The 17,089-nt window shown below is 36.9% G+C and overlaps 1 protein-coding gene across 2 annotated transcripts in view; it reads right to left on the reverse strand.

Moving 5' to 3' along the window:
- CACNA2D3 (calcium voltage-gated channel auxiliary subunit alpha2delta 3) overlaps positions 1-17,089 on the reverse strand; it is a 728,899-nt gene that overhangs the window by 15,273 nt on the left and 696,537 nt on the right. For both annotated transcript variants that reach the window (XM_084634438.1, XM_084634437.1), the window contains exon 35: positions 11,817-11,928. In XM_084634438.1, the coding sequence (XP_084490564.1) occupies positions 11,817-11,928 (112 nt within the window). The remainder of the gene's footprint in view (positions 1-11,816; positions 11,929-17,089) is intronic.

The following is a 17,089-nucleotide window of genomic DNA, read 5'->3' on the forward strand; positions in this document are numbered from 1 at the left end:
CAGAAGCCTGACCAGACCAAAATTGCTGGATGACCTATGTCCCTGAGGGTGTTGAAGAAAGAATTAAAGAAAGATCACATGCATGAGATTAACAAGAATATTGTATATCATATTGTATCCAGACAAACCTATAGTTTCTTTTAGTTTACAAAATAATTTGCCCTGCACAACTGTGAAGTTTAAGGATGAACTTGTTTTCCTTAGTTAAAGGCTACTAACTGTTTATAAAACTCACAGCCTTTATTATGCAGAAATGATGAAAACCCAGATGCATAGGTCACATTTGCATTAAATCAATCAGACTGCACTAATTCAGTGCAATGATTTATTATTAACTGAAATAAATCTCTTCATAACTCTAAGGATTGTTCATAACAATGGCTGACTTTAAAAGTTCACTGGAACATTTTCTAGTTTTAATCAATGTTCTTAATCCAAATATTTTATTTGTCAAAAGAATTCAATATAATCATACCAGTTTCAATTATTTTGGTAATTTATTTCATAATACCTATCAGCAAGTATGTCTCTAACAATATAGACAACAAAAAAGTTTTCCCCAGGAGTAGAGAGTTAAAGAAACCCCTACGACAATGCAGTTCCTGTTTCTCTGTTATGCTTTTGTTGGGTGCCTCAGTCTGGATGTGTCACACATGCCAGCTGGGCACATCTTGGGGGAAAACTCTGTCCCGCTGGTCTCTGACACATACCCCTGCTCCCCACCCCCAACCTCGAGCCCAGGGATTCAGAGGGAGAAACAGCTTGATGCTGGGTCCTGGGTCTGTACAGAGTTTCCTGCATGATGTCTCATTTCTTCACGACGTACTGGGAACTGCAGCTGCCAGGAACCCTCCAGCTTCCTCTTCCTCTCCCCCACAGCAGTGTCCTGTATTTGTGAGCTGGAGAGTTGGACTCTGCTGGATCCAGCAGCCCCTAGTGGTGGCCAACAGCTCTGCAGCACCAATTCTGCCTGGAAAAATGAAATTCTGCGCAGAACATTAATTCTGCGCAAATTATGCAGGGGGAAGCTTGTCCCCCATGCAACAAAATGTGAAACCTTTTCACAATTGCAGATCCTCTAGTTCTCTAGTGTCCCAGCACCCACATCCCTCTTCCTTAGGAACATGGTTGTATACATCCAACCCATTTAAACTCCTAACCATGTACCCTTTGACTTTTGTGGGATATGTGAGTACACATTATTCCTGCAAATAAGTGAACAGGCAATCAATATTTCAGACACAACAGATACATTTACTTCATCTTTAAAGAGAAACACATTAGGGCTTTGTTACTGAAAAGTTATTGAGCAATGTGCTTAGTTTTTAAGCATGTAAGGAACCTACACCTAGAGTCCGTGTTGTATGTGGGGAGTCAGTCCACATGTTCTAAACTACAGAATTAAAAGGTGTTTGTTCAATTAATATTATTGCTGAGGTATTTCCATTTAAATGTCTTTCACATCTCTGTACTGTAATATAAGACCAGATGTAGGACACCTTGTATGCTGCAAGTTGGTAACCTTGACAATGCACAAGAGGTGTTTAGACACATGCTAATAAGAAAAATTTCCCAGTCACAAAAAGAAATAGTGCATTAAGAAAGCAATTTCCTTCTTAAGTTCACAAAATGCCCTTTGAAATAGATTGTCATGGTCAGACATTTTATTTAGATATTAAGTATACAATGTTTCAAGCAGTTTCTCTTTGACCCACAGGGCTTATTTAATTCACTGGCTTTCGAAGCTAAGCAAATGGAAGGAGAATCACAGTTAACAAACATAGATTTGTATGGCTTTGACAGTTCAATAGGCAGCCTCAGATATATTATCTGAACAAGTGACAAAGAGATGTCTTGGCAGGACTCAGATGCCTCTTGGCAGGATGTGACCAAGGACACAAACGTGAATTGAGAAAAGAATACAAAAATATAATGAAAATCAAATACTATCTTTAAGGTAATATGTTGTAAATAAGCAGCTACTATGATACTGAATCCCACGGACAAATAAAAAAGTTCCAAAATGTTTTATGTTGAAATCTTTCATCTGTTTTTAAAAATACAGGTTGGAAACTGTCCAAGGGATTGTGAGGCTAATAACTGACAAGTAGTCACCTGTCTGCTAATTTATATATGTGCTGCCTTCTTATTTCATATTATTATTTTCTTTTCAAAACATGGCAACTTACTTCATTTCCTGCACTAGCCATTCAAAATATAATGTTATCAAAGGGTAAAGATAAAATTAGCTACACATTAACTTTAAGTTCCACCTGCATGACAAAGGTTATCATCTCTGTTGCATTTGGAAAGAAGAGGAAGTTATCTCACTTTACAATTGGAGGAAACTTGGCTAATACTCAGTAGAGGAATGTACAGTATGTACAGTAAATACAAAGCCTTGGCATAAACAGACTTTGCAGTTTAGATTGGATAATTTGATCCATTTTATAAGGAGAGAAGAAGAAAAATTTTCTGTATGGAATCAGCTACAAGTTTCATTTTTGGCTGCCTTAATAATGATCTTGGAAATATTATATTTTTATTGGTCAGTGTCGGTAAACATCGATTTCACTGCATACACACACACACAAACCAACAAAAAAAATATTTCCATTGACATAATCAAAATTTACAGCGAGGCTAAGAAAGAAAAATGGTGCTTGAGAACTTACTAGTTTGAATTAGGGATATTTACTTTGTATATTTTCATATGAGATGTTGACAACTTGTGTTTTAACAATTATTAAGCTTTAACTTTTTGAATCTCAAAGTCTACAGTAATTTAATATTTACTGTCTGGCTCTCCCATAGTCATTCCCACAACTCTAAAAATTTAAATGGATAAAAATGTTCAAAATCCTTAAAAATAAACTAACATTATCCATTAAAGTTTTTTAAAAATTAAATAAATTCAGTTAAGCCTACTTAAGAACCTTCTTATTATCCTGCAGTTGCTCTACCTACAATACATCCCCTGACATCTATGAGGGTTCTGCATGAGCAATGACTGTAAAATAAGGCAGATTTGATTCTGGAAACCATTGTGCCAGAGGACAGCATTCCTACATCTTCTTTAGGGTCTGAAACACAGATCTTTCCTACTGGAGAGAGTTTTTGGTCAGTGGGCCTTTATTTATGGCTCCCTAGATAAAATCCTGTGATTTACTGATATACAGATAAGAAAACAGCCATTATATTTTCATCTTTAGCAATTTTTAAAGATATCACTGAGATACAGATATCATCCTGTACCTACAGTTTGTAAAAATAAACATTTAATGAAATTATAAAAAAAAAAAATCAACTAATCCAAAAACCCTAACAACTACAAAGGATAACGTAACCTTAAGAGTCATTAGTTCCATTTTACAAACAGAATTGCTACTTGGATTAGAAAATACATTTTTCACCCATAACTCGGTATTAGTATTGCTCTAATTTATATATTATTAATTCAGTTTGCAATAGGGTGACCAGACAGCGAGTGTGAAAAATCAGGACAGGGGGTGTGGGGTAATAAGAGCCTATATAAGAAAAAGACTCAAAAATCGGGACTGTCCCTATAAAATTGGGACATCTGGTCACCATAGATTGCAAGTTAAAAAATAAACAAACAAAAGAACTATGAACGCCCATAACAAACCCATTAGCAAGCCATTGAACCCCCTTTTTAAAGGACCTCAGGTCAGATTCTCATTCACACTAAGGCCACTTTACACTGTTCTGACGGCCAGGTCAGTGTCAAGGGGGTCTAATGTAAATGAAATCTTACCCCTTGATCTCCACAATGAATTCCTGTTGCAGTGTGCAAAATGCTGAGCTCATCCTGCAAAGTCAATGCTCATTCAAGTCAATGTAAGTTAAAGGTGATTAGCCCATTTTTTTTTATCGTTTCCACCACCACCAGTGAGAAATGTAGGTATGACACATCTGCTGCTCAGCTTGAACACAGGTCAAAACCATTCATTTGTCTGTTAGATATTACCCACACGCTAGAGTATACTTGGCATGGCTGCTGAAAAAGCAACTACATAAAACATACAATGTAACATCAACTATAAGGAATAGTTGCTTTTGCCCATGGGCCTTTAAGATGAATATGGTAAAATGAATAACAACCAAAACTACTTCTGAAGGGGTGATTGTATTTTACCGCCCAATCCACTCCTGGAATCCGTGGGGAGATCCTGATATATGAACAGGGAAGAAATTGGGCCTTGGTGTTTTGCTTGTTTTATGTGGCAAGCTGATTTGTTTAGAAGTAAACTAACTCCATCTGAAAAGGCAAATTATTATTTATTCTATGGAAAATTGAATTGCATATTTATTTACACATTTGAAGCAAGATTAAGTACAGCAGTTTAGTAAGCCTCTGCCAAACAACAAATGCAGAAGTGTTTTAGCAAATTATGTTAGATCTCAAAATTGAGTGGTTTTAAAATACCATTATATTTTTAATGCTATAAATTGTACTACTCATGTTGAGTACAATCTGAATCTAAGTTGTGTTATTTATCTGATCACCGCTGAATAAGCACATTCTATGGACAAATCTGAAATTTGCTATTAAAAAGCTGCACAAAGAGCTGTGTGATCTCCAAATTAACTAGAATTCCAATCTCATTTACCTGTTTCTATGTGTAAAAAGCAGCAAAAAACACTATCCCTTAAAAACAGCAACAACAACAACTTGCCTTGGTTGGCTCCCTGGTGATTTGCAAGTTGGATAACTATGTATTTCTTCCCTTATGACATGGAACATATTGGTGTACATCAGGGGCTTAGGAAGGGTTTAGTTTATTCACATTTTAGGTGGCCATGTATACAATATAGCTGTTATTCAATGCAGTAACTCCTATGAATGTAAACAGTAATTGTTCGTGCAGTATATGAACACTTGTGCTTAAGTCCTACTGAAGTCACATACATACTTAACTGCTTTCCTGAACTGGGATGGGTACAGGCACGTTTACATGGTTTCCTGGTGAAAAATAGCAGGGCTGTCGATTAATCGCTGTTAACTCATACGATTAACTCAAAAAAATTAATCTCAATTAATCACAATTTTAATCGCACTCTTAAACAATAGAATACCAATTGAAATTGAACAACTATTTTTGGATGTTTTTGTATATTTTCAAATATATTGATTTAAATTACCACACAGAATACAAAGTGTACAGAGCTCACTTTATGCTATTATTTTTATTACAAATATTTGCATTGTAAAAATGATAAAAAAATAGTATTTTTCAATTCACCTCATTCAAGTACCATAATGCAATCTCTTTATTGTGAAAGTGCAACTTACAAATGTAGATTTTTTTGTTACATAACTGCACTCAAAAACAAAACAATGTAAAACTTTAGAGCCTACAAGTCCACTCAGTCCTACTTCTTATTCAGCCAATTGCTAAGACAAACAGGTTTGTTTACATTTAGGGGAGATAATGCTGCTGGCTTCTTATTTACATTGTCACTTGAAAGTGAGAACAGGTGTTAACATGGCACTTTTGTAGCTGGCACTGCAAGGTATTTACATGTCAGATGTGCTAAAAATCCATATGCCCCTTCATGCTTTGGCTACCATTCCAGAGGACATGCTTCCATGCTGATGATGCTCATTAAAAAAATAATGTTTAATTATATTTTGACTGAACTCCTTGGGGGGAGAATAGTATGTCCCCTGTTCTGTTTTACCTGCATTCTGCCATGTATTTAATATTATAGCAGTCTCGGGTGATGACCCAGCACATGTTGTTCATTTTAAGAACACTTTAAGAAATCCATGCAGATTTGACAAAATGCAAAGAAGGTACCAATGTGAGATTTCCAAAGATAGCTACAACACTCAACCGAAGGTTTAAGAATCTGAAGTGCCTTCCATAATCTGAGAGGGACGAGGTGTGGAACATGCTTTCAGAAGTCTTAAAAGAGCAACACTCTGATGCAGAAACTATAGAACTGAAAAAGAAAATCAACCTTCTGCTGGTGGCATCTGACTCAGATGATGAAAGTGAACACGTATTGGTCTGCACTGCTTTGGATTATCAAGCAGAACCCATCATCAGCATGGATGCATGTCCTCTGTAATGGTGGTTGAAGATGAAGGGACATATGAATCTTTAGTGCATCTGGCCCGTATATATCTTACAACACCGGCTACAACAGTGCCATGCAAACATCTGTTCTCATTTTCAGGTGACATTGTAAACAAGAAGCAGGCAGCATTATCTCCTGCAGACTTGTTTGTCTGAGAGAGTGGCTGAACAAGAAGTAGGACTGAGTGGACTTCTAGGGTCTAAAGTTTTACACTGTTTTATTTTTGAATGCAGGGTTTTTTTTGTACATAATTCTATATTTGTAAGTTCAACTTTCATGATAAAGATATTGCATTATTGTACTTGAATGAGGTGAATTGAAAAATACTATTTCTTTTATCATTTTTAGAGTGCAAATATTTGTAATCAAAAATATACCATATATAAAGTGAGCACTGTACACTTTGTATTCTGTGCTGTAATTGAAATCAATATATTTGAAAATGTAGAAAGCATCCAAAATATTTAAATAAATGGTATTCTATTATTGTTCAACAACATGATTAATCACAATTAATTTTTTTAATCGCGTGATTAATCACGATTAATTTTTTTAATCGCTTGACAGCCCGAAAAATAGCTTTTTTTCTATTTACATTTCTCTTTATTTTGTACCTTAACACTATGCACAAGAAATCCAAATAGAGTTGAGAATATTTCCTCAGGATTTTGTCACCGTGCAGTTAGTCTCTTAAACCCAAATGTTGCAATTGAAACTGATGGGAGTTCTGCCTTTCAAGTTAATAGGAGCAGGCCCAGGCCCTTGACTTGTAGCCATGTCCAGTGTGTCATAACTGTACCTGAACAAAGTAGGAAAAGGGCCTATTTTTCAAATTAGCATGTATGTGATGTCTGCCTAATTTGCGCGCACAATTTACCACAATTGCATGTGCAAATCTGGTAGCTATGCGTTCAGATGGTTCCATTTGTCTACTCACTAACAGTAACTGCATGCATGCAATTTTGAAAATACAAGGCATAAATCTACTACCCAGGTAATAATCAGAGAAGGTATTTGCTATGCATACTAGAATAGGAGATCTCTCCCTGTTCATAAGTCCCTGAATTTATACCAAAATGAATGGTATATCTCTAAGTGAACCTAACAAAATTAGCAGAATTTTAATACAAAATGCCTACAACTGTGGAAAAAATAATTAGATTAGAAAGGAACATTTTATCAGCAGGGATATACTGCAAAGGTTTGATACTGGCATGTTTATCAAATTCTAGCACTGTAAATGTTATCTTCCTCTCTAAGTTATAATAATAAACACTTTGCACTTCTAAGAGACCTTTCATTCAAGTAGTTCAAAGTGCTTTATAAACATTAATTAAGCCTCACAATCCCCGTGTGAGGTAGGCAAAGAACATAGCAGAAGCTAGAAAATAATATTGTAGTCAACTGAAATTGAGGTAGAATTGAGGTGGACTGAATTACCTGCATTAGACTTTGGTTAAGTGATTGGGGTAACACCCTATATTTGTGACTAGGGCTGTGAATTACTTAGTAAGCCCTAAATTTAATGTCTAATCTAAAAGACATCACCTCCAAACAGCATAGTGTCCCTTAAAAACCACATTGAGGGCTTTGTGCACTGTGCAGTATTGACTCAGAGGGAAGAGTGTTGCTTACCATTGATAAATCATTATCTCTTTTAAGCAACTATTTCCAATACTGCAGCTGCTTCTTATTGAGTGGAATATTTAACAGTCTGTCATTTGAGTTTAAAACACAATGCTGTGTGCGTGTACGTGTGTGTGTACAAGAAAGAAACAGCTTACTGGAAAATATGAAAATGTTTTATGTAGAAAACCAACATATTCAGTTTTGTGCTCTTGTTGACAATCTCAAATGCCCCAAAAATATGGGCTGACTTGTTTTTGATTTCTGTTACAATAACAGATTAATTTAATAATCAGTGGGATATTGAATGACAAAAAATTATTGGTTGAGGCAGCCAAACCCTGACCCTAATGACATTCTTATGTTAATTCTTGTTTTCTTTTAGGCTCCTACTTTCTTAATAAAACCTATATTTTAAAAACATTTTAAACACTGCAAATTGTCCTGAAGAACTATTTCTTTCTTTATAGCAAGTTTACACATACAAGATTATATTATATACATATGCACACATTTAGCGCCTGATCCAAAGCCCACTGAAGTCAGTAGGCATCTTTCTGTTGACTTAAATGGGCTTTCAAACGAGGCCATAGAGTTATTTATGAGTGAACAATGTATATATTTGATGTAGTCCCTTATAATATTTGTGATTTGTTCACCAGCACTTTGATTTTAATTCACATACCTAATATTCAAATTTATTTTAAAGCTTTATGCAAAGTAATTATAGCCTTTAAATTGGACCCTATCACTCAAGGTCCTGAAGTCCCTTGTGAGTCAATAAGAGTTGACAGCAAGCTATATCATGCAGGATTAGTCATTTGATTCTTGCTTTGTGTATGCTCTATTCACAATCAATATTTGTGCTGAATGATTGTTTTTGTAAGTCAAATATATTGCTTCATTTCACTAACTGGTTGACCAAAACTTTTACAAAACCGGAGAAAGGCTTGAATGAGTCACTTGTGGTACAAACTTTCTTGCAGTGGAAGAGTACAATATTTCCAGATTGAATACTTGCGTAAATATCTATGACATTTTCACTTTCCCAAAATGTTCTTGAAAGCAAAAATTATTCATATGAATGCATGTGAAAATTAAACAAAGGAGTTGGGAATACCACGGGAGTAAATTTGTGATGTATATTCAGCTGAATATTTGCGAATACCTTTCTCCAGTAGCCACCCTGCTCTATTTGTATAAATGTGTAAAATAAATATACTCATTTATGGCCTGATCCATCTCACATTAGAATCAATGGAAAGACTCCCACTGACTCTATGGGAGCTGGATTGAAACCCTTAGCATCCGATCACGTGAAGCACTGAGCACCCTCAAGTCCCACTGAAGGCAGTGGAAGTTGAGGGCACGCAGCAGCCTGTAATATTGGACCCTTACTTGCAGCAAATGAGACACCACTCTTAAATTAAGAATATTGAGCAATATGCTTCCTTGTAAAAATATTTACTGTACTGAAGCCATGAAATTGAAAAATGGGTCATTAGATGTAGGTCCACAGAAGGCTCTGGGTCAAATTCCTTAGCTATTCTGTGGGAAAGCTGCTTGGGTTATAGCAAAACATTTGGTAACCAGTGCAGAGTACAATCTTAGATGCACTTTGTAGATTGTTAATGACAGTCAGTGGGTAAACTGCATAACGAAGAGTGTTCCCATGAAAATCTAACAGTTCTTCGGGATTATTTCTCTATGGTTTGCCATTGCTTGTGGAGAAAAATAATGGGTGGCTTGAGAACAGTTGGTAACTAACGTAGATTTGGTTGTGGTGGTTTTTTGTTTTGTTTTGTTTTTTGTTCCACTGTGGAACATAAAATGTTTTTCTATGAAAATCATCTTAGCACATTATTTTTAAAATACTATAATTTTCACTAAACTCAGTTTCCAACTCATTGCTTTCCAAGTTTGGCAGAATGATGTTATTTTTTGAAAGTTATTTCCTTTGCCCTGAAATTACCTACACAGCCTGAAAATCTGGTCCCGTTAAATCAATCTCTTTTTAATGGAATCAAGCCTTTTTGCAATGTTAAACAAAATGTATGTGATAAAGTAATTTGCTGTGCATATTCTCACTAATCCTCTGAGCAATGATGATAAAGCCATACTGTTTTATTTCTACATTGTTGACATCAAGCATAATATAGTAATATAACAATAAGTGGTGTTTGCTATGTGGGAACATAATGGCTTGATTTTCTTGAGTTTGTACTTTTCATGCAGTAGGACCTATTGTTACAATGAAAGTGTTCTGCAGGATTAGTTTATAAAATAAGACTACTTCTGTCACCAAAAGCCTTATAAAAAGAGTTGCTCTGACATGACTGCAATAGTTTCTTTATAACTAAATGATAACCAGAAATGAACTAGAAGTGAATACTCATTTTCAGCACGTCTTAAGTCTTCAAAAAGCTATGGGGTGATCAAAATGCACTCCTCAGCCCCAAGTTCTACAATATGGTTTGTAGCAGTTCTCATCCTTAATACAAAGGTGTAGCCCACAGGCTACTGGTTCCAGCATGAGATGATATGTCTTGATCCAAGTGGTCTGTGCTCAGATCCATATAGAATATTAAGTTCTGAGACTTGCAATTTCCAACTTTGTAGTAAAGTTGAGTGATGTTGCAATCTTTTGTATTTCATAAAAATTAAAAAGATCTCTTAGGCTTCTGACATGTTATTAATTTGTCCCTAAATATGTTAAAGGGTGGATGCCTCTGGCATACCGTCTGGCTGACCCCCCCACAATAAGTGTGTGAACCAAACACTTGACATTTCACTTGCTAGCTCCAACATAACATTGGCCACATTGCTGTGCTTCACTCTTTACAGTAAGAAAAATACATTTTTCAGATTCAGAAGTTTGTTCACTGTAACTAAACTGCCTTCACAAATGATCACTTTATAAATTATACCTCAGGGATTCACTCACTTATTTTTTTAAGATGTTCAGGTTATTACAAAGCATGTGTGTTGAAATGGGTTGAAATGAAAGTTTAGAGTGAAATCCTGCAAAACACCCATTGACTTCAGTTGGGCCAGGATTTCACCCTTAGTTACTAACTGCATATTGGTTTAGGATGGAGGAAGAAGGCTATAACAATTTCTGTCTGAACCAAATAAATCAAAAGTGGTAGGAATTTTGATTGTACTAGTTCTTCTTGGTATTTCTGTGATAGAAAGGATACTACTGCAAATATTAATGTGTTTTGTGACAATGATCTCTCAGCATACGGAAAGTTAAATTAAACAACAGAAACCATCACTAAGTATACAAAATTAATATAATCATGTGCATAAACTATACTTCTGTTCAGTCACTGAGTGACATTCTAATGATAATATACTGTTAAGTGACATTTCTTATTATCGATTTAGAGAGACACTAATGCAATGAGCAAGCATATTACTTTTGGGGGGGAAAGTTGGGACGAATTAATTTTCTTTGAAGTTCTTCTTTTAACCCTGGGAAGGACTCGTCTACTATCGTAATAGTACAAGCAACCAAGGGATGTCTAATGTGTGCCAGACTTGTCCATTGTCAGCTCAGCTTCCCAGCGCGAAAGCTTGGGAAAAGATCTTTACTCCTCTCCCATGCTTTTCAGCTTAACAACTCCAATATGGGGAGAGTGTTGGAGAGTCAAACAGAACAAACAGATACCACTGCACCAAAAGCCAGTGGAATTCCTACGTTGTTTTGCTTATAGGACAACTAACTGCCTTGACCTTTCATTTGTATGTAAATCAGTAAAAAATTCTCCCTTTTTTAGGATATTGCACAAGTCTGGTCTCCAGTCGTTGACCTAAAACTTATACCACTGCAAAGAACTTCTTCATTCACTAGAAGCCTGGACCTACCCAGCATTTTCTGGTACAGTAAAATATCCCTTGCTTTAATTTCAGAACATTAACCCTTTATATGACCCGTACACTACTGATAGAAATGGCATCCAGTCATTGATGGATAAGACACACTGTAAAAGCTAGAACTGCATATCCTTCAACATAAACTTAAAAATCTCAGTTTATCTGGTTTGTCACAATCTGTTGTATAAAAAATTGAAAGGGCTTACTTGAAACAGTCATCACAAGCAATGTTTCCCGTGGTCTCCTTTATCGTGCGTTCAGAAACAAATGCTGGATATTCAGTATCACAAGGCTCTAGGGTTTGTTTCAATCTCTGTGCTATAGGCATATAAAAATATCTTAATGTTACTTGGGAAGAACAGGCACACAAAAACTCTCAACAATGTGAGCTACTGTACCAAACAGCTTACAGTGAATGGAAATGTTACTCAGCTTCTGCCACCCTGTGATATTTCCTAGGCAGTGCAAAATGCTTTTTTTTAATTAACAAAAAACTCTTTTAGCTGGGGGATGTAATTCTGTAAGACATAAACCTTATCATAGTTATTTGCGATTTACCCTTAGCCAAGCTAGTTTTCATTTATGGACAAGATCTTGTTTTCACACTATGGATAGACTCAAGCGAAACTAGCTGCTGCTTTTATGTTTCAAGTGTACATATCTACTTTCTAATTCTCCTTAATAATTGTATTTAAATGCATTTGCTGGAGTACCCCTAATTAAGGTACTGTACATTCAATTGAAGTCAGCATATCATTTCTGTGGAGGGTGACCCTCGAGACTTTGCATTGTCTCAGAACTCACAAAGAAAGGACATAGGGGACAAAAAAAAAGGAAAAAAGAAAAAAGATCTCACCAAGAAGTGATGCTCAGGTTTTGGGTGTCTTTTATCTCTGGCTTTTCCCTCCCTAACATAATAATACTTAATTTTCCATAGCACTTTTCATCCATAGATGCCTCAAAGTGCTTTACATGGGAGGGTAAGTATCACTATTCCCATTTTACTCTTGGGAAAACTGAGGCACACAGCAGTGACATGACTTGTTCCTAGTCAAACCACAGGACAATGACAGAGCTGAGAATGACATGCAGGTCTCCTTACCCCCACTCTAGTGACTTATTCACTGGATCATATTTTACTGCTTATATGTGCAAACAACCTCTAGACGTATCTTCAACTAATTGCTTTCTGGGGAAACTGGCTATCAATTATGTAAGGATAGATTACACTGAACAGGCTCATGGACTCCACAGTTTCTCCACTCAAGATTGTTTTAGAGCCAATGGTAAGCCTACTGCAGATCAGTCAGGGAATTATCGCAAAGTTGGGTTTGTAAGTCAAAGAAAACAGTAGGATATATCTCTCCGAACTATATTATTTTTTACATGCCAAACAAAAACAAATTTTCTCATATGCATCAAACTTAGGCGGGGTATTGTTGGAGGGAGATGAGAAGACAGGAAGAGGGGGAGATTAATATGATATGTCTCATCCTTTTTTATACAGGCACTTAGGCACCTAAGCCATGTTAGTGGTTTTGAAAACTTTACCTCTGGCCTGGACTACACCACAGAGTTAGGTCGATTGAAAGGCAGCTTATGCAGGGGTGCTGGAGGAATTTTTATAGTAGGGGTATAGAGAGCTATTGAACCAAACTGTAAACCCTGTGTATAATGGAAACCACTTCAAGCCTGAGGGTATAACAGCACCCCCAGCTCCAGCACCTATGAGCTTACGTCGACCTAACTATGTAAGTGTCTATACTACAATGGTGCTCCTGCCCATGTAAATTGCCCACTACATCAACCTAATAACACCACCTCCATGAGAGGCATAGCACTTAAGTGGGTGTAGTTCGGGTGATGCAGTGTTTATGTTACTTACATCACCTGTTGATGAGGGATTTATTTGCGGGGAAGAGAGCCCAAGGCTGGCTACCTCCCAGTGAGGGATTGAGGGCGGGGAGGAGAGCCCAAGCCTGTTTGACCCCTGGCAAGGCATTAAGTGTGGGGGGAAATCCCTCACTTGGAGGTAGCAAGGCTCAGGCTCTCCTCACCTCCCCCAATCCCTTACCAGGAGGTGGCCACAGTCCAGGCTGCCAGCCCTGGCACGGAGGCTCCCACCACCAGGGCGGGGGCTAGGGTGTCTCCAGCTGTCAACTCTGGGGTAGGGAGGTTCTGGCTGTCAGTGCCCCACTTCAGTCGGTGGAAGCGCTCCAGGTGAGGACATGTTCCGCTGACAGAAGGAGCTGTTGTGGACATGAGAAACCGCAATAATGATTGCGGGGCTGTACGTCAATCTAACTTAGGTCAGCTTAATTTTGGAATGTAGACAAGGCCTCTGTGTCTTGCACCGATGGAACTAATCTGACTCTGTTTTACAGAGTGGGAAATATCTGATCCACAGAAACCTGTGCATCATGCTTCATGAGTAAGTTTTACATTTAAATAATTAAGGAGATTTAAGAATTATATTCATTTTACACTAGTCAGGAATTTATGATGGAAAAAATCTTTATAATCAAATGCGTGAAAACTAGAGGAGTGGGGGGAATCACCTGGCACTGTAGGGTTCTGCCTCTGTTAGGGACCACTTTATTGGGTCTGGCCACCTAGATGAGGTTAACTGGCAAGGATCTGCACCATCCCCCCTTTCCTTCCTGTTCTCTCCATTTGGGATGGTGAATACCTGCTGCACCAGAATGGTTGGTGTGATCCCCACCTATGATTCTGGAGCCCTACTCCCTCATGTATCAACAGACCTAGGTAACAAAGAGGCTTCCAGAGACTGGAAAGTTTCAGATTTCTCTGGTCTCTTGATTGTGAGGCCCAAGGTTGAGGAAGCCATCTCCCGTCTCAAATTCATAAGTGTGAGAGAGGTTATGGGGCTCCGTGATGCAGGTAGAAATATTTCTCCTACCATGAAGTTGATGAGCTGGCAGGTGTTTGGAGCAGGTTTTGTGTCAATAATAATGCACAAAATATACTTGTCATTTTACCCTTGGAGGGACTGAAAATCACTATGATCTATGAGGTATTGTTAAGAAAGGCATGGGAATTTGTTGCTACTGCGTGAGTTCTTTGGTTTTAATTGAGTGAGGTATATACATGTTCACTGTAACTCTCAATAGTACTAATGGGAGCAATGCTGTGGCATCTGAATAAGAACATACCTCAACATTTGCTTTTCGGAATACTTTTTCTTTCATTTATCTTGGGTAATGGAAGCCAATTTCCAAATGACTGCCAGATCACCAAATTCTAATTAGGTAAGCTAGTTTTATAAAAATGATAGCTTTCCAGTGAGCAGGAGCCCTATTCATTAAGGAAATGGAGCAGGTGAAGTGTATAATGACATGCAACATTTTTAGCTAAAACATGAATGAATGTCCCTCATTCACACTGTTGCTTTTCAGTAAAGTAATGGTAAATTTTTGGTTGTGGGGGGGAAGATAAAATGGCAAGTTAATAATATTGGTGGTGTTTGGTATCTAGAACATACCTACAAACCAAAGCAGGTGTTTAACTACATAGACATTTAACAAAGAGAGGTACTAATTATAAAGTCATCTCTTCAAATGTGATGCATGCACCATTTGGATGGACTGCATCAGGACTAGAGGTAGTAGGGTGACCAGACAGCAATGTGAAAAATCGGGACGGGGGTGAGGGGTAAAAGTAACCTATATAAGAAAAAGCCCCCAAAATCGGGACTGTCCCTATAAAATCAGGATATCTGGTCACGCTAAGAGGTGGGCAAAAAACTGATTTTTTGGTTTTCTGGAAGTTCCAGAAAAATGGAAAAAAAATCAATTCAAACCAAACCAAAAATGAAAATTCAGACTTTTTGTAAATCAGACAGACACAAATTTTGTTTTGGGACAAAAGAAATATTTGGTTTCTGAGCATTTTAAGCCTTTTTTAAAATAAAAGCAAAGAGCTAGATTCACAAAACCAAAGCAGGGGATGGTGGTCCCCTTAACACAAATGGTTAGGGTACTCACTTGGGATGTTTGAGACCCAGGTTTGAATCCCTGCTACAGAGCTAGTATTTGAATTCTTCCCCCATTCCAGGATGGCACCCTTACCACCAAGCTAGGGTATTCTGGGTCTCCCAGTGTCACATGCTGAAGCTGTTCAATTTCGTATAAAATACATGATTAGTCATTGGGCCAGAGAGAACAAAGCGCTACAGTCTGGTAATTAGGCCACCCAGCTAGGATGATGGAGATCCAAGATCAAGTCCCTGTGCTAATGACCATTTAATTATTTGTACAATGGAACAGCTTCAATAGGTGAGATTGAGAGAGATCCACCACAGAATACCTTCTAGTCTGGTGGTAAGGGCACTCAGCTGAAATGTGGGAGATTCAGGTCTGAATCCCTGCTCCAGAGAAGGGAACTGAACCCATGTCTTCCCCTGTCCTAGGAGGATGCCTGAGCTACTAGGCTCCTGGGTATGTGGAGGAGGAGGCAACGGAATCAAACCAGGATCAAAGGAATGCAAAAGATAAATGAAAGGTTACGTGTGCACCCCTTGCTCCTAAACTATGCTATCAGCAACTCAGGATCTGGGCCTTGAAATGGAGAATGTTTTAATTGTTATAGTGGCAAATGACAACCTAGTGTAATGATACCTAGTGTAATAAACAGTTTAATAACACTATTCTTACTAATTATCATACAGAAATTCTGAAGTATCCAAAAGGATTAAAAAAAAATATATAAGAGCTGATCAAAACTAGAAATTTTCATTGTGCAGGAAATTCTGACATTCTGATATTTGTTTTCATTCCAAATCAGAAAAAAATAAATGGCAAGTTCCCATGAAACAAAAATGTTGACCTTTTTTTTTTAAAAAAAAACTGATTCCATAAAATCTAAACTTTCGTTCCAGTTTCAACTTTGTTAGCACTTTTATAATCTATCATAATTTATAATAGACTATAAAATAAAATAAATTTTAAAATAAAGTCATTTTTAAACAACAAAAAATCAAAGCACTCTGTTCTGACAAGGTCAAAATGGAATATTTAGACCTTATCAAAATGTGGTCTTTTTTCCAAGTTTTTTTCCTAAATGGAATTGTTAAATTAACATATTCCCACAGAATGTTTTGATTTTGATAAAACAGCATTTTCCAATAGAAAATAAATTCTATCAGAAAAATTTTGACCAGTTCTATACAATATGTGCTATAAACAGAATGAGGCTAATGGTGATGCATTAAGCAGGAAGATTTTTTTGTTTTTAATTTAGAAAAGAAAAAAATATTAGAACAGGAAAAATTCATCTTGTTTTATTGTATTCTGTTTTTTGTTTAAAATCACCTTCACAAAATCATCCTTAATATTATTTATATGTCACATGCATTTTAAGTTCTGCTTTTATGCTAATACATTGTAATTTCACTGCAGTATTAAAAATACACATAAGCACACACACACAGAGATATGGAAAATAACTGAGTCCTAAACTA

Source organism: Lepidochelys olivacea, assembly GCF_965140295.1.
Source record: "Lepidochelys olivacea isolate rLepOli2 genome assembly, chromosome: 7".
Lineage (NCBI taxonomy): Eukaryota > Metazoa > Chordata > Testudines > Cheloniidae > Lepidochelys > Lepidochelys olivacea.